Source organism: Microtus ochrogaster, linkage group LG3, assembly GCF_000317375.1.
Source record: "Microtus ochrogaster isolate Prairie Vole_2 linkage group LG3, MicOch1.0, whole genome shotgun sequence".
Classification (NCBI taxonomy): domain Eukaryota; kingdom Metazoa; phylum Chordata; class Mammalia; order Rodentia; family Cricetidae; genus Microtus; species Microtus ochrogaster.
The window spans coordinates 348,438-366,602 of record NC_022029.1 but is presented as its reverse complement, the minus strand read 5'-3'; the positions used below and the strand labels follow the sequence as shown (position 1 = coordinate 366,602).

At 41.6% G+C, this 18,165-nt stretch overlaps 1 protein-coding gene across 1 annotated transcript; it reads left to right on the top strand.

The window, feature by feature from the left end:
• Positions 1-17,356: 17,356 nt before the first annotated feature.
• LOC102001762 (NADH dehydrogenase [ubiquinone] 1 alpha subcomplex subunit 11-like) lies at positions 17,357-17,869 on the top strand. The gene has a single exon (XM_005360521.1). The coding sequence runs from the start codon at positions 17,407-17,409 to the stop codon at positions 17,830-17,832; it is 426 nt and encodes a 141-aa protein (XP_005360578.1). The 5' UTR covers positions 17,357-17,406; the 3' UTR covers positions 17,833-17,869.
• The last annotated feature ends 296 nt before the right edge of the window (positions 17,870-18,165 follow it).

The following is an 18,165-nucleotide window of genomic DNA, read 5'->3' as shown; positions in this document are numbered from 1 at the left end:
TAATTCCTCAACTCCTCCACTTGCTGTCAAATAGTGAAGGGATTTAACCATAATGTATTTACTCCCTCCCTTCTCTTCTTTCTGTCTCCTTTGATCCCCCCCTGATTTCTTTGGTTGTCTGTCTTTATCCTTACTGATCAGTTCTTTATGTTTTTTTCCCTCATTCTTAAAGAGTGCATGTGGCACTCTGAACAGAATTTCTAGTGATAATGGAATGTGAGTGCAATTTTAGCCTCCTTAAGTGTGTGTTCATCATGTAGTGTTGGTAGGGTAGGAGGCCTATGCTGTGGAATGGTCTTTCTGTATGCTGTGAATGTGTTGCTCTCATTAGTTGATAAATAGAGCTGCTTTGGCCTATGACAAGGCAGGATAGAGCCAGATGGGAAATCCAAGCAGAGATACAGGAGAAGAAGGGCAGAATCTGAGAGATATCACCCAGCTGCCCAAGGAACAACATGCCAGTAGACTGGTAATGCCACAGCCATGTGTCAATACTATGAATAGAAATGGGTTAATTCAAATGCAAGAGCTAGCTAGTAATAAGCCTGAGCGTGTATAATTAATATCAAGCCTCTGATTGGTTATTTGGGAACTGATGGGTGGAAAAGATTACAGGTTTATTTTGCCAATATCTCTGAACCCCTGGGGTCTGGGTATACATAAGACCCTCTTGCTAAGCTGAGGCTAACGTTTGTTCAAGATCCCAGAGGCTTCTTCCTCTTCATAGACTTGTTTATGATTTGAAGATTTCCCAATAAGGGCTGTGGAGTATTGATACTCCCTGTAAGCTCACTTTCCCATATTTGTCCACAGTTGGGAATGATCATGACCCATGGTTATTTTCCCCGTCATTTCTAAGATCCTAAACTCACCTAGTTCTTTGTAAAAGATTCTTTTCTTAATTTTTCCTTACTTGCCTCACCCCCAGGTTGCCTCTTTACAAATTATGATGGTGGATTTTGGAGGCAGGATGGATTTTGTTAGTAAGAGATGTCAAGTTTTGTCCACTAGCTTAGCCTTGCGCTACTGTTTGTGCTGATTGAATGGTAGATGGACAACTGACCCCTATCATCACATGTGGAAAAGTGGAGCATGAGTGGTCCTTAGTGAGCTTTGTTTGTTTATCTGTTTTGCGACGGGATCTCATGTAGCTGAGGATCTTCTCCAACTCCCTACACAGCTGAAGATAACCCTGAATTTATGATCCTCCTGCCTCTATTTCCCAAGTACTGGGATTACAAACAGAAACAGTGCAAGGGATCAAACCCAGGACTCAGGCACAAGAGGCAGGCAGTTCGTCTACACGTTACATTTTCTCACCCTCTCAATGAACACTTTCTGTTCTTTCCACCACCTTTTCATTTTAATTCCTAAAATACAGGGAGAGAAACATGTCATGACATTGCTTGTACTGGCTAACCTTATATTGACTTGATATATAAACCAGAGTTATCTGAAAGGAGAGAATTTTAATTAAGAAAATGCCTCCATAAGATCTAACTGTAAAGCATTTTCTTAATTAGTGCTTCATGGGAAAGGGCGCAGACCTTTGTGGATGGTGCCAGTCCTGGATTGTTGGTCCTGGGTTCTATAAGAAAGCAGGCTGGACAAGCCATGAGGAGCAAGCCAGTCAGCAAAACCTCTAAATGACCTCTGCATCAGCTCCTTTTTCCAAGTTCCTGCCCTGTTTGAGTTCCTGTCCTGACTTCCTTTGATGATGAACAGCAATGTGGAATCATACGCCAACTGACTTTTTGGTCATGGTCTTTTGTCATAGCGAAAGGAATCCTAACTAAAATGCTGCTTTTTGCATATCTCGTATGTACTTTTCCTTATAGCCATTGAAAAAGTTTAATATGACTCATATATATTATCTGATAATATTATGGATACCAGAACCTATGCTGTGACAACCTCTATATTTCATAATCATGGGGTAAAATTGGAAGAGCAGTCAAATATGCAGCTAGTAAAACTATAAATTTTATTCAATAGTATACTTTGACTCATGGATTTGATCATGTTATATAGGTCACAGAATCCAAGTTCAAGTCAGAAAAAAATTACAAAGGTTTGGAACGCCTTCTTAATATAACTTTCCCCTAATTCTATGTTTGAATTTTCCCTAAACTTTCTTTTTTGTTTTAAAATCAGTGAAACAGAACATTAGTGTTATCTTATCTAGGCATTTTGTTTATTCTTTAGTATGATGCCTACCATAAGTATGAGATCGTGGAAGATCTCAAGTTTACCGATTCTCTACGGAAAAAGAAGTCTTATTGGAAGAATGTTAGAAAGACAATGTCATACTATTGTTTAGAAGATAATTGTAAAACACAGAAGCCACAATTAATCCCAAACCATGGGAACATGAACTAAGAGACCATATCTTCAAACAGCTGGACAAGAGAGAAATAGAAACTTCTTTAATTTTGTTTGGACTGCTGTTCTATTATGCAAGTACCTCCTGGTCACCAGCTGTCAACACTAAGACCACACCCTTGAGTTATCACTCTTCCAAACTGTGCTCCTTTCAACATCATCTCAAAACAACCTCTCTATAAATGTTGGGGTAATCTCCATGGTATCTCTTCTGAGGAACCATCTGGATTCTTCCTAAAAAGTGCCAGGATAGAAAACCTACTTGTTTATAAGTCAGCCCTGCCTGGCCATTGCTAGAAATAACATAGCTCATTGACTTAGAAAGTTGTTGAAGAATTATGCTATTGAAAGGAAATACTATTGACGTATTAAAGTGTTGGAGTGAAAGAGGTAAGGAAACTAACCATGTGACATGGAAGGAAAGATAAAAGGCACCAATTGCTGACATGCCTTCTCAGAGCCTCCTCGTGGTCATGTCAATGCATTTCCCAGGGCTTAGAGCATCTTCCGTTTCCACTTCATGGCAACTACTGTAAGTCTCTCTCTTTTTCTTTCTTGTCGCAAAACTGGGTCTTCTTTCCAGGGTCTTGCATGTTCTCTATTTTAAGTGCTCTGAGATGCAAAGCTACTTGAGAAAATGAGGGCTGTCATGTCAAGCACAGTTTTAAATTGTTCAAGTGTACGCTTTCCCATGCTGTTGACATTTGGAGAAGAGTGTAATACATTGCTTCTTGGAACTTTCCAAGGTGAAATCCGGCAAGTTAGAGTCAATCTTATTTGAGGCCCATCGCTTTACTCACCAATTAGAATGAGATATGGTTTAATTATGCTCAAACAATGTATCTAAGGATATAGCTTAGCAACAAACACTGAAAGAAAAACTGCACCTTAGGTAAATTCCAAGCTACCAGACCCCAGCACCTCCAGGATCTGTAAGTAAACTGCATCAGAGTTACTGTAATTAATTTATTTAATTGGAATTTCACCAAGACATAAATTTACTAATATCTATTTTTAAAGACAAGAATATTGATTTTGGACCAGCTATAAATTCCTGTAATATTTGTCTTCAGTAAAAAGCCAAGACAATTCTAGTCCATTTCTTTTCGTCCTGAAAAAAAATGTTATGCCAAAACCATCATTTTGTTGGCTGCATATATCCTGATTTATATTCGATGAGAGTTGTAAAAGCCTTTTATAGAGGAGACAGCCGAGTGACATTTTCCTATAAATCATGACCATTTTTACTGCCACGGAGTTCTAAGGCTGAACTTCAGATACAACTGCACAGTTAACCAAGGATGGGGCCACATTCTTGCTGAATGAGACACGCGTTTCCCCTTCTCACCATGAGTGACTGAGTATTCTCGTCAGTCTCTGCCTGTCAGCAACCTCACTGGAACGTGAACGGCCCTGTTCAGCCCTGATAGAGCGGCTTATGCAGAGCAGGTCACTCAGAACAGCTTAGGGCTCTGCTCTCCTTCCAAACTCACGAATCGTTGCCAGCTACACACATTCTGGGCGCTCAACCGATACCAACCAGGCACCGAAGGTGACAGGCGAGAAAGCAAGCTCATTTTGCAAGTGCCAGTATTAGGGATCAGAAATAAAACCCTCCAGAATGGAATCACATTCCATGCAGTGTGGAGCCTCACGACAAATTTCCCTGACCTCAGAAATGCTGCCTCTGTCAATGATTCTCCTAACCTTTCCTGTGAGCACTGTTGAAATCCGGGGCAGTCAATGACCTTGAGACAGTGTGGGGCGAGCAAAGAGATGGGGCCAGGAGTTAAGAAACTCCAAATTTTCTTTCAACTTGTCTTTGTGAAAAGAACTTAGACCCAGAAAACCTCATTTTGGAGAAGGATTAATGTATGTATCCTTTAAGTTAAAAGTGAGAGAAAATGACCTTTTCCTTTCTTGTAGTAGGCTTGTTCTAAAAGATTTCCTCAGAGCAATGTATCTTCCATTGTCTGAGAGTAGAAGGGAGAAGGGCGTTAGTGTCGTTAAGTAGACCGTGAGCTTTGAGACAAGAGTTGGCTATCAACCCTGTTCTAGTGTTTAATAGTTGGCTCAGTTGTGTTTGGTAGCTTATTCCAATTTACCCAACCAGTGATTTGGAATAAAATACTCCAAAACCTGTTATGTTTTTACAGGTGAAGAGAAAAAATGAATTATTTCCAGCTATTGGTGCTTGCTATCTACCCGGAAGTGCCTACGTGAGCCCCGTTAGTTACGGGTTGGGTTAGATACAAGCTAGAAAGAGAAGAAAGAGGCCTCCTGTTTAGTTTATGACATTTGGCATGCTCTTTAACACACTCTGGCTCTTTGGTTTTTTTCATCTGTGAAATGATCATAATTCTTTATACCTCATGGAATAACACAGAAATGGGCTCAAAGGTACATACAAAGTTTTATGTATCGTGTTCAGACCTTTAGCATAATAACTATGATTAAACAGGCAAATACAGCATGTTAGGGGAAAAATATAAAAACCATTTTCCTCTTTCTACACCTCCCCTGTACCCCCCACATACACAGTTCAAACCACAAAACTAAAGTATGTAAAATATGTAAGTAGTTTTTCCCTCTTTTCTATCCAAAACTCCTCTGGCACCTAGAGTAGAAACAGAATTTTGTAGAGAAGTGAGATTTCAGCAACAATTTCTTCATCAACTCCAAGAAGATACAATTTGTGGTTCAATGCTTCTCATGTTTTGATTGGCCTCCAAGAACCAGGAAAGCCTCATAGTGACTTAGCAAACAGAATAAATCACCTGGTTCTAAGTCATCAACACAACAATCAAATGACTTAGTGTTGGTAACTTCAATAAAAATTCACAATGCCCCATTTGATTTGGGCTTCTTCTTAGACCTCCTGGTTGTCTTTTATCTCCCTTGCTGTCACTTACATCGAGTCTCTGTCCCTGTGGCTGGTTCTTCCATCCGCTGTGGCAATTCTGACAACTATAGCTTCTTAGCTTGCGCTACTGTATTCTGTATCCAGAGACCTCAGCTGTGTGCTTGTGGGTTCTCTGTCTCTCCCTTCATTCCTCTCAACCTCTCTCCTTTACTTCTTCCCTTCCCCCTCCCTCTCTCCCTTTTTCCTTTCCTCCTCTCCCCCCACAAATCCCCCAAACATATCTCCTGTGGTCTTTCTCTGCTATAATCGCTTGGAACAATACCTGTGCATTTTCTAGTTCTCAGAATTCAAAATCACTGCAGCTTCCCCTTTGTGGTTAAGTACCTAGTTACCCAAGGTCTCTATCATTCACCCTCTTAAATATTATCAGGAGAACAAGTAGGGCAAGTCCCTCAGAGAACCATCAAGCATCAAACTTGACTTCCTCTTAGTTTTTCCTTCTTTCCCATCTTGGAAAATTGCTTCAGGTTTAAAGAAGTTCAGCATTTGAAATCGGGTATTGTATACCTCAATGTATGCTTCAGGGTGGCAATTCCTTCTGGAGGACGAGAAAGCTTAGATCAGACTTCCAGGCTGAATCCACAGTGTATTTCCTTGTCACTGAGAAAGTAAAGAATAAAAGAACAATGCTGTTCCTTGGTCATAAATTCAAGACACCCTGCACATCTGTACTTGTGTCTAATGTCCTTTTGGGCTCCATCCTGTGGAGGCTAACCTCACTGCCTCATCGCCATCTCAACATCTCACCAGATAATCTTTTTGTCTTCTATGTCATCCATCAATAGCATTTCCTTTAAAAGAGTAGATAAAGCTTCAGGCTTTCTTGGCCATAGACTCTGTCATGACTCTAGACATTTGCCATCAAAACGTAAAAGGACTGGACAATGCATACATAAAAGAATAACACAGTGTTCCAAGGGAGTCTATTTATGGATGCTAGAATATGAATTTCATAGAATTTCCACATGGCAGGAAATACTATTTTTTAAGGTTTTTGAACCATTTACAAATGTCAAAACTAGTCTTAGCTTGCAAAGCCTTAATCCTTTATAATACAAAAATAAACCCTAGGCCAAATATGGCCTAAGGAGCCTCGTTTTTCAATGCTTGTTCTACATTATTAATCTTTCAAGCTCAGCAAATGATTGACAACCAGTCATTCTGCATACTTTTTACATCTTATCTCTTAAAAACATTACCTTTTGAATTTCCAAGTATTTCAAGGTTCTCTGTATTACCTTTCCATTGACTTTCACAACAAAACGTCTGAAAACTTCCTTGCCCATTAATTCTGCATCTTCATCTTTCAATTGCCCTTCAAACCATATAATGTGGTTTCCATTCCACTGCCAGATACTGAGCAAACACTAAAGGATTCTTAGAAAGGTCACCAGTGACCTATGATTTAATATCTAAAGACAACTTTTCAGTTTTATATTTTATCCAAGTCCTTGGCAGTTCTTTACCTAGACTGTTTTCTCCTTGGGTTGTTCTCTTTTTATTTTTTTTATTTTGGTTTATATGAGTTCTAGTCCTTTTTCTACTTCATTGTGACTCCTTTGCTTATTCCACAATTCCTGGGCATTCTTTCCTATTTCCATCCCCCCCCCATACACCTGCATAGTCTCAACTCTAATCCATACTCTGGTCATTTAAAATAAGACTTCTCCAATGCAAATCATTCTTTTGGCCTCCAGACTTAAAAATATTTGGTATGATAGATAGATAGATAGATAGATAGATAGATAGATAGATAGATAGATAGATAGACAGATAGATATCACCAAGCAAAGATAACAATCAAAGTATGATTTCTATTGAGACCCTATCACTTTTGCACCATCAGAAAGTTGAAGAAGTTTCACATCAAACCAATGTAACAGGGACTATCTGTGTGCAAACAGTTATACCTAGGGGTGTTTCCTTTCTTTCTTGTGGGGGTAGGGCACTGTGTGAGGTGTATGCACACAAGTACTGGAGTGCTTGCCCCTATGCGTGCCCATGCTGCATTGAGAGCAGGCTGTCTGGGTTCTACCTCTATCACTCTCCACCTATTGCCTGTCCATCAGCTAGAAATTCATCATGGTTATGGTTTGAACAGCAAGCTCTTGGGGTCTACCTGTCTCTGGCCCTGATGCTGAGGTAATAAGTCATGGAGCTATGCCCAGGTTTTTACGTGGATATTGGGGATTCAAACTCAGGTTCTCATGCTTCAAGATCAAGTGCTGTTACCTGTGAGCCATCTTCTAACCCCGCCCCCCAGTAAATGTTTTCTTGTTGCTTTCTGTTTATTCATTGTATCTCCATCTATCATATAATTTCTGAGCTTTCAGGGACCCTAACTTACATGATTACCACAGATGCACAAACTTTGGTACAATGATTGACAAATACCAGGCAGTCAATAAACAAACAGGTGTCCTTCATTCAGTTTGAAAACTATCAAACAAAAAGTGTCGGGGGCTAACTTCCTAAAGTTCCTTTGTTACTGAATCCTGGGTGTGATGGCATATCAAGGTGTGGCTCTTAGAAAGCTATTAATTGTGTGGATGGAGCCTTCGTGATGCATTAGTTACCTTAGGAAAAGATACAGGAGAGCAACATCTCGTACACAAAGGTGTGGGTGCAGTAAGCAAAATCAATTGGAAATGCGGGGGATGGGGCAGTAACTATAAAGACTGGCTCCATGAGCACAGATTTCCAGGCCTCCACATGAGAAAAGCATGGCTGTGCTTGGGCCTCACAGTTTGCGTGATTAGGTTGCAGCCATCCCAATAGGCCAGGACAGAAGGTAGATCTTTGAATGATCAACTTGAAAGAGACTGTTCCTGACACATAGCCCAATCTCCTTGAGTTACAGATAAATAAATTGACTCTAAAGGACTGTTGAACTGAATGGAGCCATGGTTTAAGTGGGATTGGAGTCCACTTCCTTCATGTCCAGCCCAGGAACTAGAGCTATACCACCGAGATGAGACTGTACCCAGTAACACTTTCTCTATTAGAGCTAATCTCTCCTGCCTTCAGATAAGTTACTGGAGGGAGGGGGCACTCCTCTTAATTAGCCTCATGAACCAAACAGGGATATTGTTCAATAAATTTTCCCAAACGGTGTGTTTATAACCTTAAAGTCACTGTCCAATAGAATTTAAATTGAATTTCGCCGATTTTTAATATTCTACACCATAGTTTGTTCATGTTTTCCATACAAAGTCCTCAGCTCCATCTTACCAGTTGTGTTTCCATTCCTTTTTTTCTGCCATCAAATAATCTGGCTTTCCCGTGAGTGCGGCAGCCAGACGACAAATGCTCTTCCCAATCAGCCCTCAAGTGGTTTCTCCTGCACCAGGCTGGGCAGCCAGCCCCGAGAGTGGAAAGAACCCTGGTTAGAAGCTGGCTGTGCTGGTTTGCAGTCCCAGCGTGGCTGCTGCTTCCCTGCATGGCTCTGGACAAGTCGTTTCAACACTGCGGCTGCACTCCTCTGATGTGAAGTATGAAGAATTCGGAATAAAATCTTCTCAATGTTCCCAGCCAATTCTACCTTTCTGACTTTGACACATTAAATAAAACTTTGTGCCACAGAGAAACGCCTGTTATAGGCTTCTCTTCCACCATATTGCGTTTGTATTCTTTCTTTGCAATAGGACTCCTTTATGAAGAATCTTTTAAAGCCCACATTGCTCTAAAGAATGAATTCCCTTTCACTACATGGCTCTGGTCTTTTCAAGCTGTTTCTTTAAGAAAAAAAAAAAAAACCAAAAACTTGGTCTTGGTGTTACAGGAAGCAATCTTATCAGGGGTACCCTAGGTATATGTCTGAGACAAAAGTAAATTAACCTTTCTAGATATCCAGGACCTCTGAAATCTGCTTTACTGCAACCAGCCATCAGATATAAACAAACGTCCACATCAAATAAAACACTTTGATACTTCAGCAATATCCCACTTCCTCCTTAAACCAAAGGCACTACTATGGTGTAATGACATTGTTATCCATGCCAGAGTTACTCTGGAGTCTGGACAGCTTTCAGTGAAGTTGGGCATCCTTTCAATGATTTATATCATTTATTTCAATCAAGCCACGTTTTAGTAGTCATCACAAACAAGGATGATCTACAAATTGATAAGGTGGCAATCACTGTTCACTGAAAACTTGGTCCCCCTGCCCTTGTCTACACACAAACAAGAAGTGATGACCATTTCCTTAGATAGACAAATTTCATGGTTGCTTTCTCTGCCGCACTTAGGGTAAGTGAGCGTGGATGACTTCATGGTACTTTCGTGACACCAAGCCTATGAAACTTAATTAAGCTGTGTGCTTTGCAGGAATTGTAAGAGGCTAAGGTGGGCAAATAAAAAGCTGGTGATTTCATGTTTCTTGCACTGGGGAGTCTTTGAGAAGACTAGTCACGCTTAAAGGGGGTCTAAGACCCCCGCGACATTTTAGCCACAGGTTTAGTTGACAGGTTGACAGGTAGAAGGCACACCTTCTACCCAGGCTTTGTAAGAACCCTACAGCAAAATTCTGTTTATAATCTAAAGCTCACTTTTCTCTCCTTATCTTTTGAAGTCTTGCTATAGGATATTCATGGCTTTTCCACAGCAGAAATGTTCTATAAATGAAGATAAATTCCTTAGTTTGATAGTCTATCTTCTGTTAGAAACCAGGGATACTAGGAACCACACCTCCAAACCAGAAGCTCATACAATACATGAAGATACCACCAAGGGTTGTGTGCAATCATCTCTGTACATGAGTCAAGATAATTTGTGGGGTTTTGCAATGTTACTGTGGCATTTATTTTTTTCATATATAACATGGCATCACTATCTCTTTATAAAATTACAATATAGCACTAGAGAGAAAACTAAGCCTTTAGGTAACCATAATAAACAAAAAAACCAATTCATCCAAAGCCTTTAGGTAACCATAATAAACAAAAAACCCAATTCATCCAAGCATGGGGTGCGATCTGTAATCCTCACACTTGGGAAGCTGAATAAGGAGATTAGAAGTTCAAGACCAGACTGAGCTACACAGCATGTTTGAGGCCAGCCTAGGTGCCATAAGATCCTGTCTTTATAAAAAAAAAAATCACATTTATCCAGCACTTGCACAATTTTAGATATTTACCCAATTTTTTTCCTTTCATCCTTATAATATTTCTGTGAGGCAGATGCTCACAGAATCTCGTTTCATTCGTAAGAACACTGCCTCTGAGAAAGCAAAGGACTTCTCCTATGCCTTTTGATAAGAGCCAATGATGAGACTGTAACTAGAAGTCCATCCAGCCACAGCCTCCAAGCTTAGCTGCTAAGCTATTCACTTTGAAGATTATATATATTCTGGAGATGCTAGTGATGGTAGATGCTAAACAATATGAAATATTATGATATGATGAAATAAGATTGAACTTTTAAAAACTGACCAGACAAAAATCTTCCCCTGGATTACACTTGGTGTAGTAAAAAAATTTTAAAAACATTATAATTAATCACGTGGAGCTGTTGCTACCTAGTCCTCCATAGCCCACCACCCTGGGTAGAATTTTCTTCTCTTTGCCCATTGGAGGAAGATCTTGGGCAGAAGAGATGAAACGGGTCAGTGCTAAGCCCCTCCTCTGGCTCTGCCACCTTCCTCTTCTGCTCTTTTTCAGTGGGATGGCGATTTCATCAGGATCATCATCTCAGTTTTTCTCTTTGATCCCTCCTTTCCAGCTTCTCACAAAATGCTCCTCAGTGGCTGTGTGCTTCGGACTCATAATATGCACTTCTGACCACATATCTTCACCAACAAGAGAGAGGGAAATTGTTGAACTTCCTTGTCGATAGAGTCAGATAGATTGTTGATATATTAGAGTCAACTGATGCAGGATGCCTACCTACCTGGGTCAATACATGGATGACCAAGCTTACAAGAGCCTTGTCTTAAAAGGAAGTGAATGGCCTCAACCTGGAAGCAAACAATTAGAGAAACAAAGCTCTTTATAATGAAAGACACGAACCTCAAGTTCTCATGGCCATTGGCCCTGACTCCCATGGCAACTGTAGGTACTTTCTTATGCCTCCCTCAGCACGTCAGGGTTTACTCTCTAACTGGGAGCTCTGGACCCCAGAGTATCTCCCTCTTAATCTTGGTGCTTTCCATAAAGTCAGTTGACCAAGCACTGGCAAAAAAAAAAATTAAGTTTGCATCACTGTAGGACTGCTAGTGAGCATCACACAACACTCTGCTCTAGAGCGCTCAGCACTGAGTCTATCCACTCCTGCCCAACAACCCCCCCCCGTGTGTGTGTGTGTGTGTGTGTGTGTGTGTGTGTGTGTGTGTGTGTGTGTGTGTGTGTGTTTTAGGAAAACTTGACAGAGAGTCCCAATTCATTTTTTATTGGGAATATCATCAGGTTGAAATAAAAATAGAAATGATTTGAAATGGCTGCCTGGGATCATTTTCCTTTCTGTAGGCGGGCTCGTGCCCACACAGGTGTGTGAATTGTCTCTTCACATCTGTCCCAGCCCGCCGCGTTTGTTTACTCTAGTGCTCCCTAATAACCTCCTGCAGCACTTATGCTGACAGCTTGCCCACATCCAGGCATCTCTGTACTTGTCTAACTGGTGTGGTCATGTTGCCTACGAAACTCCAGCCTGCTGCATCACCAAGGAAACACATCAGCAAGTATTTGCTGAAACACCAGGTGCTTATGAGAAAGCCGGCAGGTGAGAGACGGACCAAATGCTGGGAACAATGAAAGACCACAAAACACCGAGAGTCTATAAAACTGTAACTCTAGGTCTCTCTCTATATATATATCAGGCTGCATGAATAGGGATTAAAAATTTTAAATCCCATTGACCCAAACATTTCAAAATTTCAAGTTGCATAGCGTGATAATAGCAACTGAAGCTCTTCTCGGCTGCCAAAGGGGAAACTGAGGCCAGGCCTAGTTGCCACCAGTCTGTCTCTCACTTAATCTGTTCTCTTTTAAGAGCAACTCAGAAATCCACGCTGACTCACAAACCTTGAAGGCAGGCCATTGTGATTTATCGTTCCTGTTTGTGATCAAGTATTTCTGAGTCTATGAAGGAAGTAGAAGTGTAAAATTGATTAAGAAGGATGGTGGCCACGGCAAGCCTGGATCAGAAAGAATTTTTTCATTCTGACTGCACGGTAAACCCATGACGCCCTGATGAAGTGTTTCTCTTTGTTTTGACCCTAAATTTAATACCCACGAAAAACGAAAATGGTTTTGAGTATAAAACAATATTCAACACACCATAAAGCTGAGGGATGGGAGAAGAGAAGGCAGAAACGTTAATATTTATGATGTGGGTTTTTTTTTTTCTATCTCTCTTTCTGAGACAGGACTTGCTATGTAACCTTGTCTGATCTGCTACTTGTTAGGTAGCCCAGGTTGGCCTTGAACTCATGGTAATTCTCCTGCCTCAACCTCCCAGATACTTAGATTTCTGGTTTCTTGATAGAGTCCTGTTTTCATTTTTGTTTTTGTTTTTCAACCCGACACTCGGAGAAACTGACTTCCATTTGAGACATGAGAAACCTGTGGTGGGGTAGTCAGCCTAGGTACTTGATGAGGTTTCACGGCAAACCCTTTCTCTGACTGATCTTGGGATTCTAGTTTTCGCTCAAAGCAGAGAAATAGAAGCTCCGGAGATAGTTAATGTTAAGCTAGTACAATAGGTTGGGGGATGTTCCCCAAGTGTTTACATCTGCCTCCCTGAAGCCTGTGGACACACTGATTTCCACGGAAGAGGGGCTGTCCAAGAAGGATTTAACATCTCAAGATTCTCTTGGATTACCTGGATGGGACCTATAACGCTACAGAGATCATTAAGACAAAATACAGGAGGAGCAATGTGATGTGAATGATGAGACCACAAGCCAAGGAATTCTGGAAGCCTCTGCAAGCTGGAACAGGCAAGGGCAAGATTTTTTTTTTTTTATTGAAACCTCCACAATATCCAACCCAAACAGAACCTCAATTTTATCTTCATAAGACTTAGACTTCTCATTTCCAGGGGTATCTGAGAATGTATTTGTGGTTGTTAAACCACGAAGTTTACTGTGGTTTCTTATAGTAGCTATGAAAACGAGAATAGCTAAACAGAGACTCCACTTTTTTCAACTTTTTAAATTAGTGGCCAGAATAATGGGTCTCCCTAGAGCATTTTTATAGGTACTTTGTTTTTACTGTTCCTCCTCTTCTCTTCTTCTCCTCCTCTTCCCTCCTCTCCTTTATACCTCCAGCCAGTCTCCTTCCTCTCCCAGTAGCCCCCCTTCTGCAACCCTCTCCCCCGACTTAAAACCTTTTTGTTATCGCCAGTGTTTCTCTGTCTAGTTTTATGAACTGTCCTCCGATACATACATACACACGCAGCCAGCAGTATCCGTCTTTCTGACTCCGTTCCTTGTTTTCATGTGCTACTAACCCAGCTCCACCACTCCCGGGTCTAAACGCAGAAGACCGGGAGTCCCCCCACAGAGGCGCCCACACATCCATGCTTATTGTTGCTTTAGTCACAAAAGCCAAAAAATTGAAATCACTGAACTCTACACGAGCAGGTGAATGGATAAAGAAAGTGTGATTCCTGTACACCGTGAGATTGTTATTTGGCCATAAAGAAAACTGAAATTCTGACATTTGCAAAGAAAAAAAGAAACGGAATAGAAAAGAAAAAAAAATGAGGGGAGTTGGGTTAGTTCACCCGGCCTTCTCAGCTCTGCCATCAGATACCTAGCTGGCTTTGGGTATGTCATCTAACCTCTTTCCAGTTGGATTTCCTCAGAACTGCAGTGGTAGGGGAATTACCAAAGCAACGCCCGAAAGCAGATGATGTACATAAGTTGGATTTAGTCTGCATGAGCTGTTCTCTGTTAAACATCAAGAATGTGTATGTAATCGGGAGCCTTGAAAATGTGAAGGCTCCGGCAGATAGCACTGCTCCCCCGCGCCCCCCCCCCCCCCCCGGCAATAATCAGGGCTAACTCTCCACAGTCTCCACCTAACCAACCTCAACCAGTGCTGCTCCCTATCTGGACCTATACTTTCAAACTGTAAGAATGTGTGCTGCCGCCACTTAGCGGGAGGAGATGCTTCAGAGGGTTACAGCTCTTGCTGCCTCAGGCATGAGTTCAAATCCCCCAGAAGCCACATTTTAAAACCCATGTAAAATCCCCATAACCCACAGTTATGGTGGAGAGACTTTGGAAGCCCAGGACTGTAGCAATGGAGACTAAAGGATCTCTGGGGATTGCTGGACTCCAGCCTAGCTCTAGGTTCAATGAGAGACCCTTTCTTAAGGGAGTAAGGCAGACTACCCAGAGTCCTCTGCTGGTCTCTGAAGGTACAGGGGTGTGCGCGCACACATACGTGAGCATACACCATGCACACAAGTACACAAAGAATGTGTGGTCACACCCCTATACAGAAAGATTACCCTCTACAGTCTAAAATTTTATTCTTTGTATCAATTGTCAAAGATTTATAACAGCCAGGTGGTGGTGATGCATGCCTTTAATCCCAGAGTTGGGGAGGCAGGTGGATCTCGGTGAATTTGAAGCCACCCTGGTCTTCAGAGCGAGTTCTAGGATAGCCAAAGGCTACACAGAGAAACTCTGTCTCAAAAAGAGATGGAAAACAATGCAATTCACAGGGAGATACCATGTGGCACCAGAATCCAAAGATGCTTTCCCCACCAAGATTTTTTACCCTAACACCCAGAGTAGGAATATTATTCTAAAAAAGGGGGGGGGCTGGGAATGAAATTAGAGGCTGTCAATCAATTGACTGCATTAATAGGAATGGAAATAATCATAATGAACACAACAGAACTACAGCCAGAATTCTCTGACTGAAAACAGAAGGGAAGCTATAAAAAAAAAAAAAAGACCCAGAGAAAAGAGGGTGAGCTGTGGGGGACTCTGATAATGGAAGGGGACATGTCCAAGGACCAGAGACCTGACAGTAATCCTGCTGAGAGTCAGTCAGGACAGGGACCTTGCTTCCATAGTTAATAAGCATGTGGATTCTGCTAGCAATTTGCATGCCTACAGGAATGAACCCGAGTCCTGTCTATGCTCCCAGCCAATCAGCACTGAGCCTGCCTCCTAAAACCCTAACTAGAGAAGACACCTGAGGTCTGTTGGTGAGTCGTAGAGCTGTGAGCTATAATGGATGCTTTGTTTGCAAGCTGTGAGGCTGTGGTCTTGGGTTAGTGAGCAACAGACAACGAATACATATTGCAGAAGTTTCAATAACGAGAAAATTTATCCTTGCGGGCCAGATGGAGAGGCGGAGGAGCTGTCATCTGAGGAGACTGGCTGTGTCCCAAGAGGTTTCTTGGAGTAGAATTTATTACACTGGGGAATTTGCCATATTCCTAATCCGAAGTCTCAGACTTGTAGACTCAGAAACACATTTTCTTTCATAGATCCAGACGTATCTCAAACTCTCATTGGCCAAGCTCATAGTACTGATGTATAAAATCATCCTGGCTGGTCCTGACTCACATTGACCTACATACCATCCAAGAAACTAAGACATGAATCCCCACATGGGCACTAGCATCATTGTGAAAGACAACTGTAATTCCTTTCACTAACACTTTGATGTTCTTGCAGTTAAATCGTGGATAAAATATGATAAATGCCTTGAGTTAATTTCCCAAGATAAAAAAAAAACAGTTCATATTTAAGGTTTTTGATGGAGACTGCCAAATTGATTCCCAGAAAGACCGCATCAAGTTTGAGTGAAGCCACAGGACACAGAGATGCCTCTTTCTTCTTTACACTGTGAAATGACCACATGTGAATTAACCACATGCTAATTAACCATATGCTAATTAACATAACCAAATGACAGAGATAATCCCACATCTTTGTCTTCACATAGTTGCATTATTTTTTTTTCTTCTTGGAGGAATACTTAACATCTATTGTCTTAGCAAATTTCAAATATGTAACACATTCTTAATACAACATATTATTCTTAACTATTATATTAGGTTGAGTTCTTTAGAGTCACAGAACTTATCAAATGAATATATACATCCCATATATATATATGGAATTTACTGGAATGACTTGCAAGCTGAAATTCAACTACTCCAGCAATGGCTAGCTAGCTGTGAATGGAAAGTTCAAGAATCCAGTAGCTGCTCAGTCCCACAAGGCTGGTGTCTCAGCTGGTCTTCTGCATCTGCTAGAATCCCAAAAATAGTAGGCTCCAGTGTCAGTGAAGGAGTGGATGTGCTAGCAAGGCGAGAGCAAGCAGGCAAAGAGAAAAACCTTCCTTCTCCCATGCCCTTAGAAAGACTGCCAGCAGAAGGTGTGACCTAGATTAAAGTTTGTCTTTCCACCTCAAGATTCAGATCAGAAGTGTCTTCCTACCTCAAAGGTCTGTAGTATAAGTGAATTCACCCACTTCAAGTCAGCAGAAAATCTCTCACAGGTGTGCCCTTCATTGCTGGACCGTCGCTCATTCCAGATATAGTGAAGCTGAAAACCAAAAATAGCCATCACAACTATCAGTAACCAGACCTCTCTGCAACTTACTTACCTAACAACTAAACGTATGTATTTTGTGATATTAGTGATCCTTTTGGAGAATTTTCCATCCTAAGAAACAAACAATTACAATTATCATTTCTATTTGCTGTGAGGTTTTGGCTTGCTTGAATTTGGTTGGTAAATAGGAGGCTAGAAGCTTGTTTTCCCTTTGTTTTCTTAAGGTCTCATGTGAGTCAGGCTGGCCTCAGATTCATAATGTAGCCAAGGCTGGCCTTGCATTCTCTAGGCTCCTGCTCCTATTTCCCAATGTATCTTTGTTTTAATTGGAAATTTTAGAATCACTAAGGGTGACCTTTTCCCCCCACTTTTATTGGCAATTTGTTTTTCTTTTTTAAAAATGTCTCTGTATAAAAAGAGGCCATCGGTTTGAAAGACAGCAAAGAGAAGAGTTGGAGAGAGCAAGGAAAGGGCAAAATGATAGGATTGTATTAAAATTTAAAAAAATAAAAAATATATAATGGCTTGAGCTCGCCGCGGCGCGGAAAGGTCTACGGAGCGCGCACGGCCCGGCGCAGCCATGGCCCAGCGGCTCCTCCGGGCCTACGATGAGATTCCCGACGGCACCCAGTGTCACCGCAAGACCTACATCACCACTGCGTTCGGCGGCCTCATCGGCGCCATAGGCTCAGCCTACAGCGTCGTACTCAACCCTGCAGACACCCACCTGGAAGCAGTGGCCAGGGCTGGCCGGTACACGTTCACTGCAGCTGCTGTCGGAGCTATGTTTGGCCTCGCCACCTGTGTCAGTGCCCAGGTCCGTGAGAAGCCAGATGACCCCCTGAACTACTTCATTGGAGGCTGCGCTGCAGGCCTGACCCTGGGAGCACGCACTCACAACTACGGGACTGCAGCTACAGGCTGCGTATACATGGGCACCGCAGCCGCCCTGTTCAAGATGGGAAAGCTGGAAGGCTGGGAGCTCTTCGCCAGCCCCAAGGTGTGAGCGGAACCCTGCGGCAAATAAACACCGTGTGTCCCTGTGAAAAAAAAATATATATATATAATGATAAAAAAACCATTTATATTTTCAAACTAACTTATCAGAACAAAGCCTTCTTTGGTGGCATTCTTAGAAATTGTTGCTCAAGGTTGAATACTCACTCACCCCTGTTTTTCTCCAAAATTTAGTGGTTTTACTTTTTCCACAGAAATGATTAATCCATCTGGATCTTGTTTTACCATATGGTTTTAGATAGAGATATACTCTATTTTTTTCCAAATTCCTAGCCAGCTCTACCAACACCACTTACACAGTAAATGAAGAACATCTTACAAT

What these genes read in the sequence shown, in the direction of transcription:
- LOC102001762 (XM_005360521.1), top strand. Translation starts at nt 17,407, where the DNA reads ATGGCCCAGCGGCTCCTCCGGGCCTACGATGAGATTCCCGACGGCACC.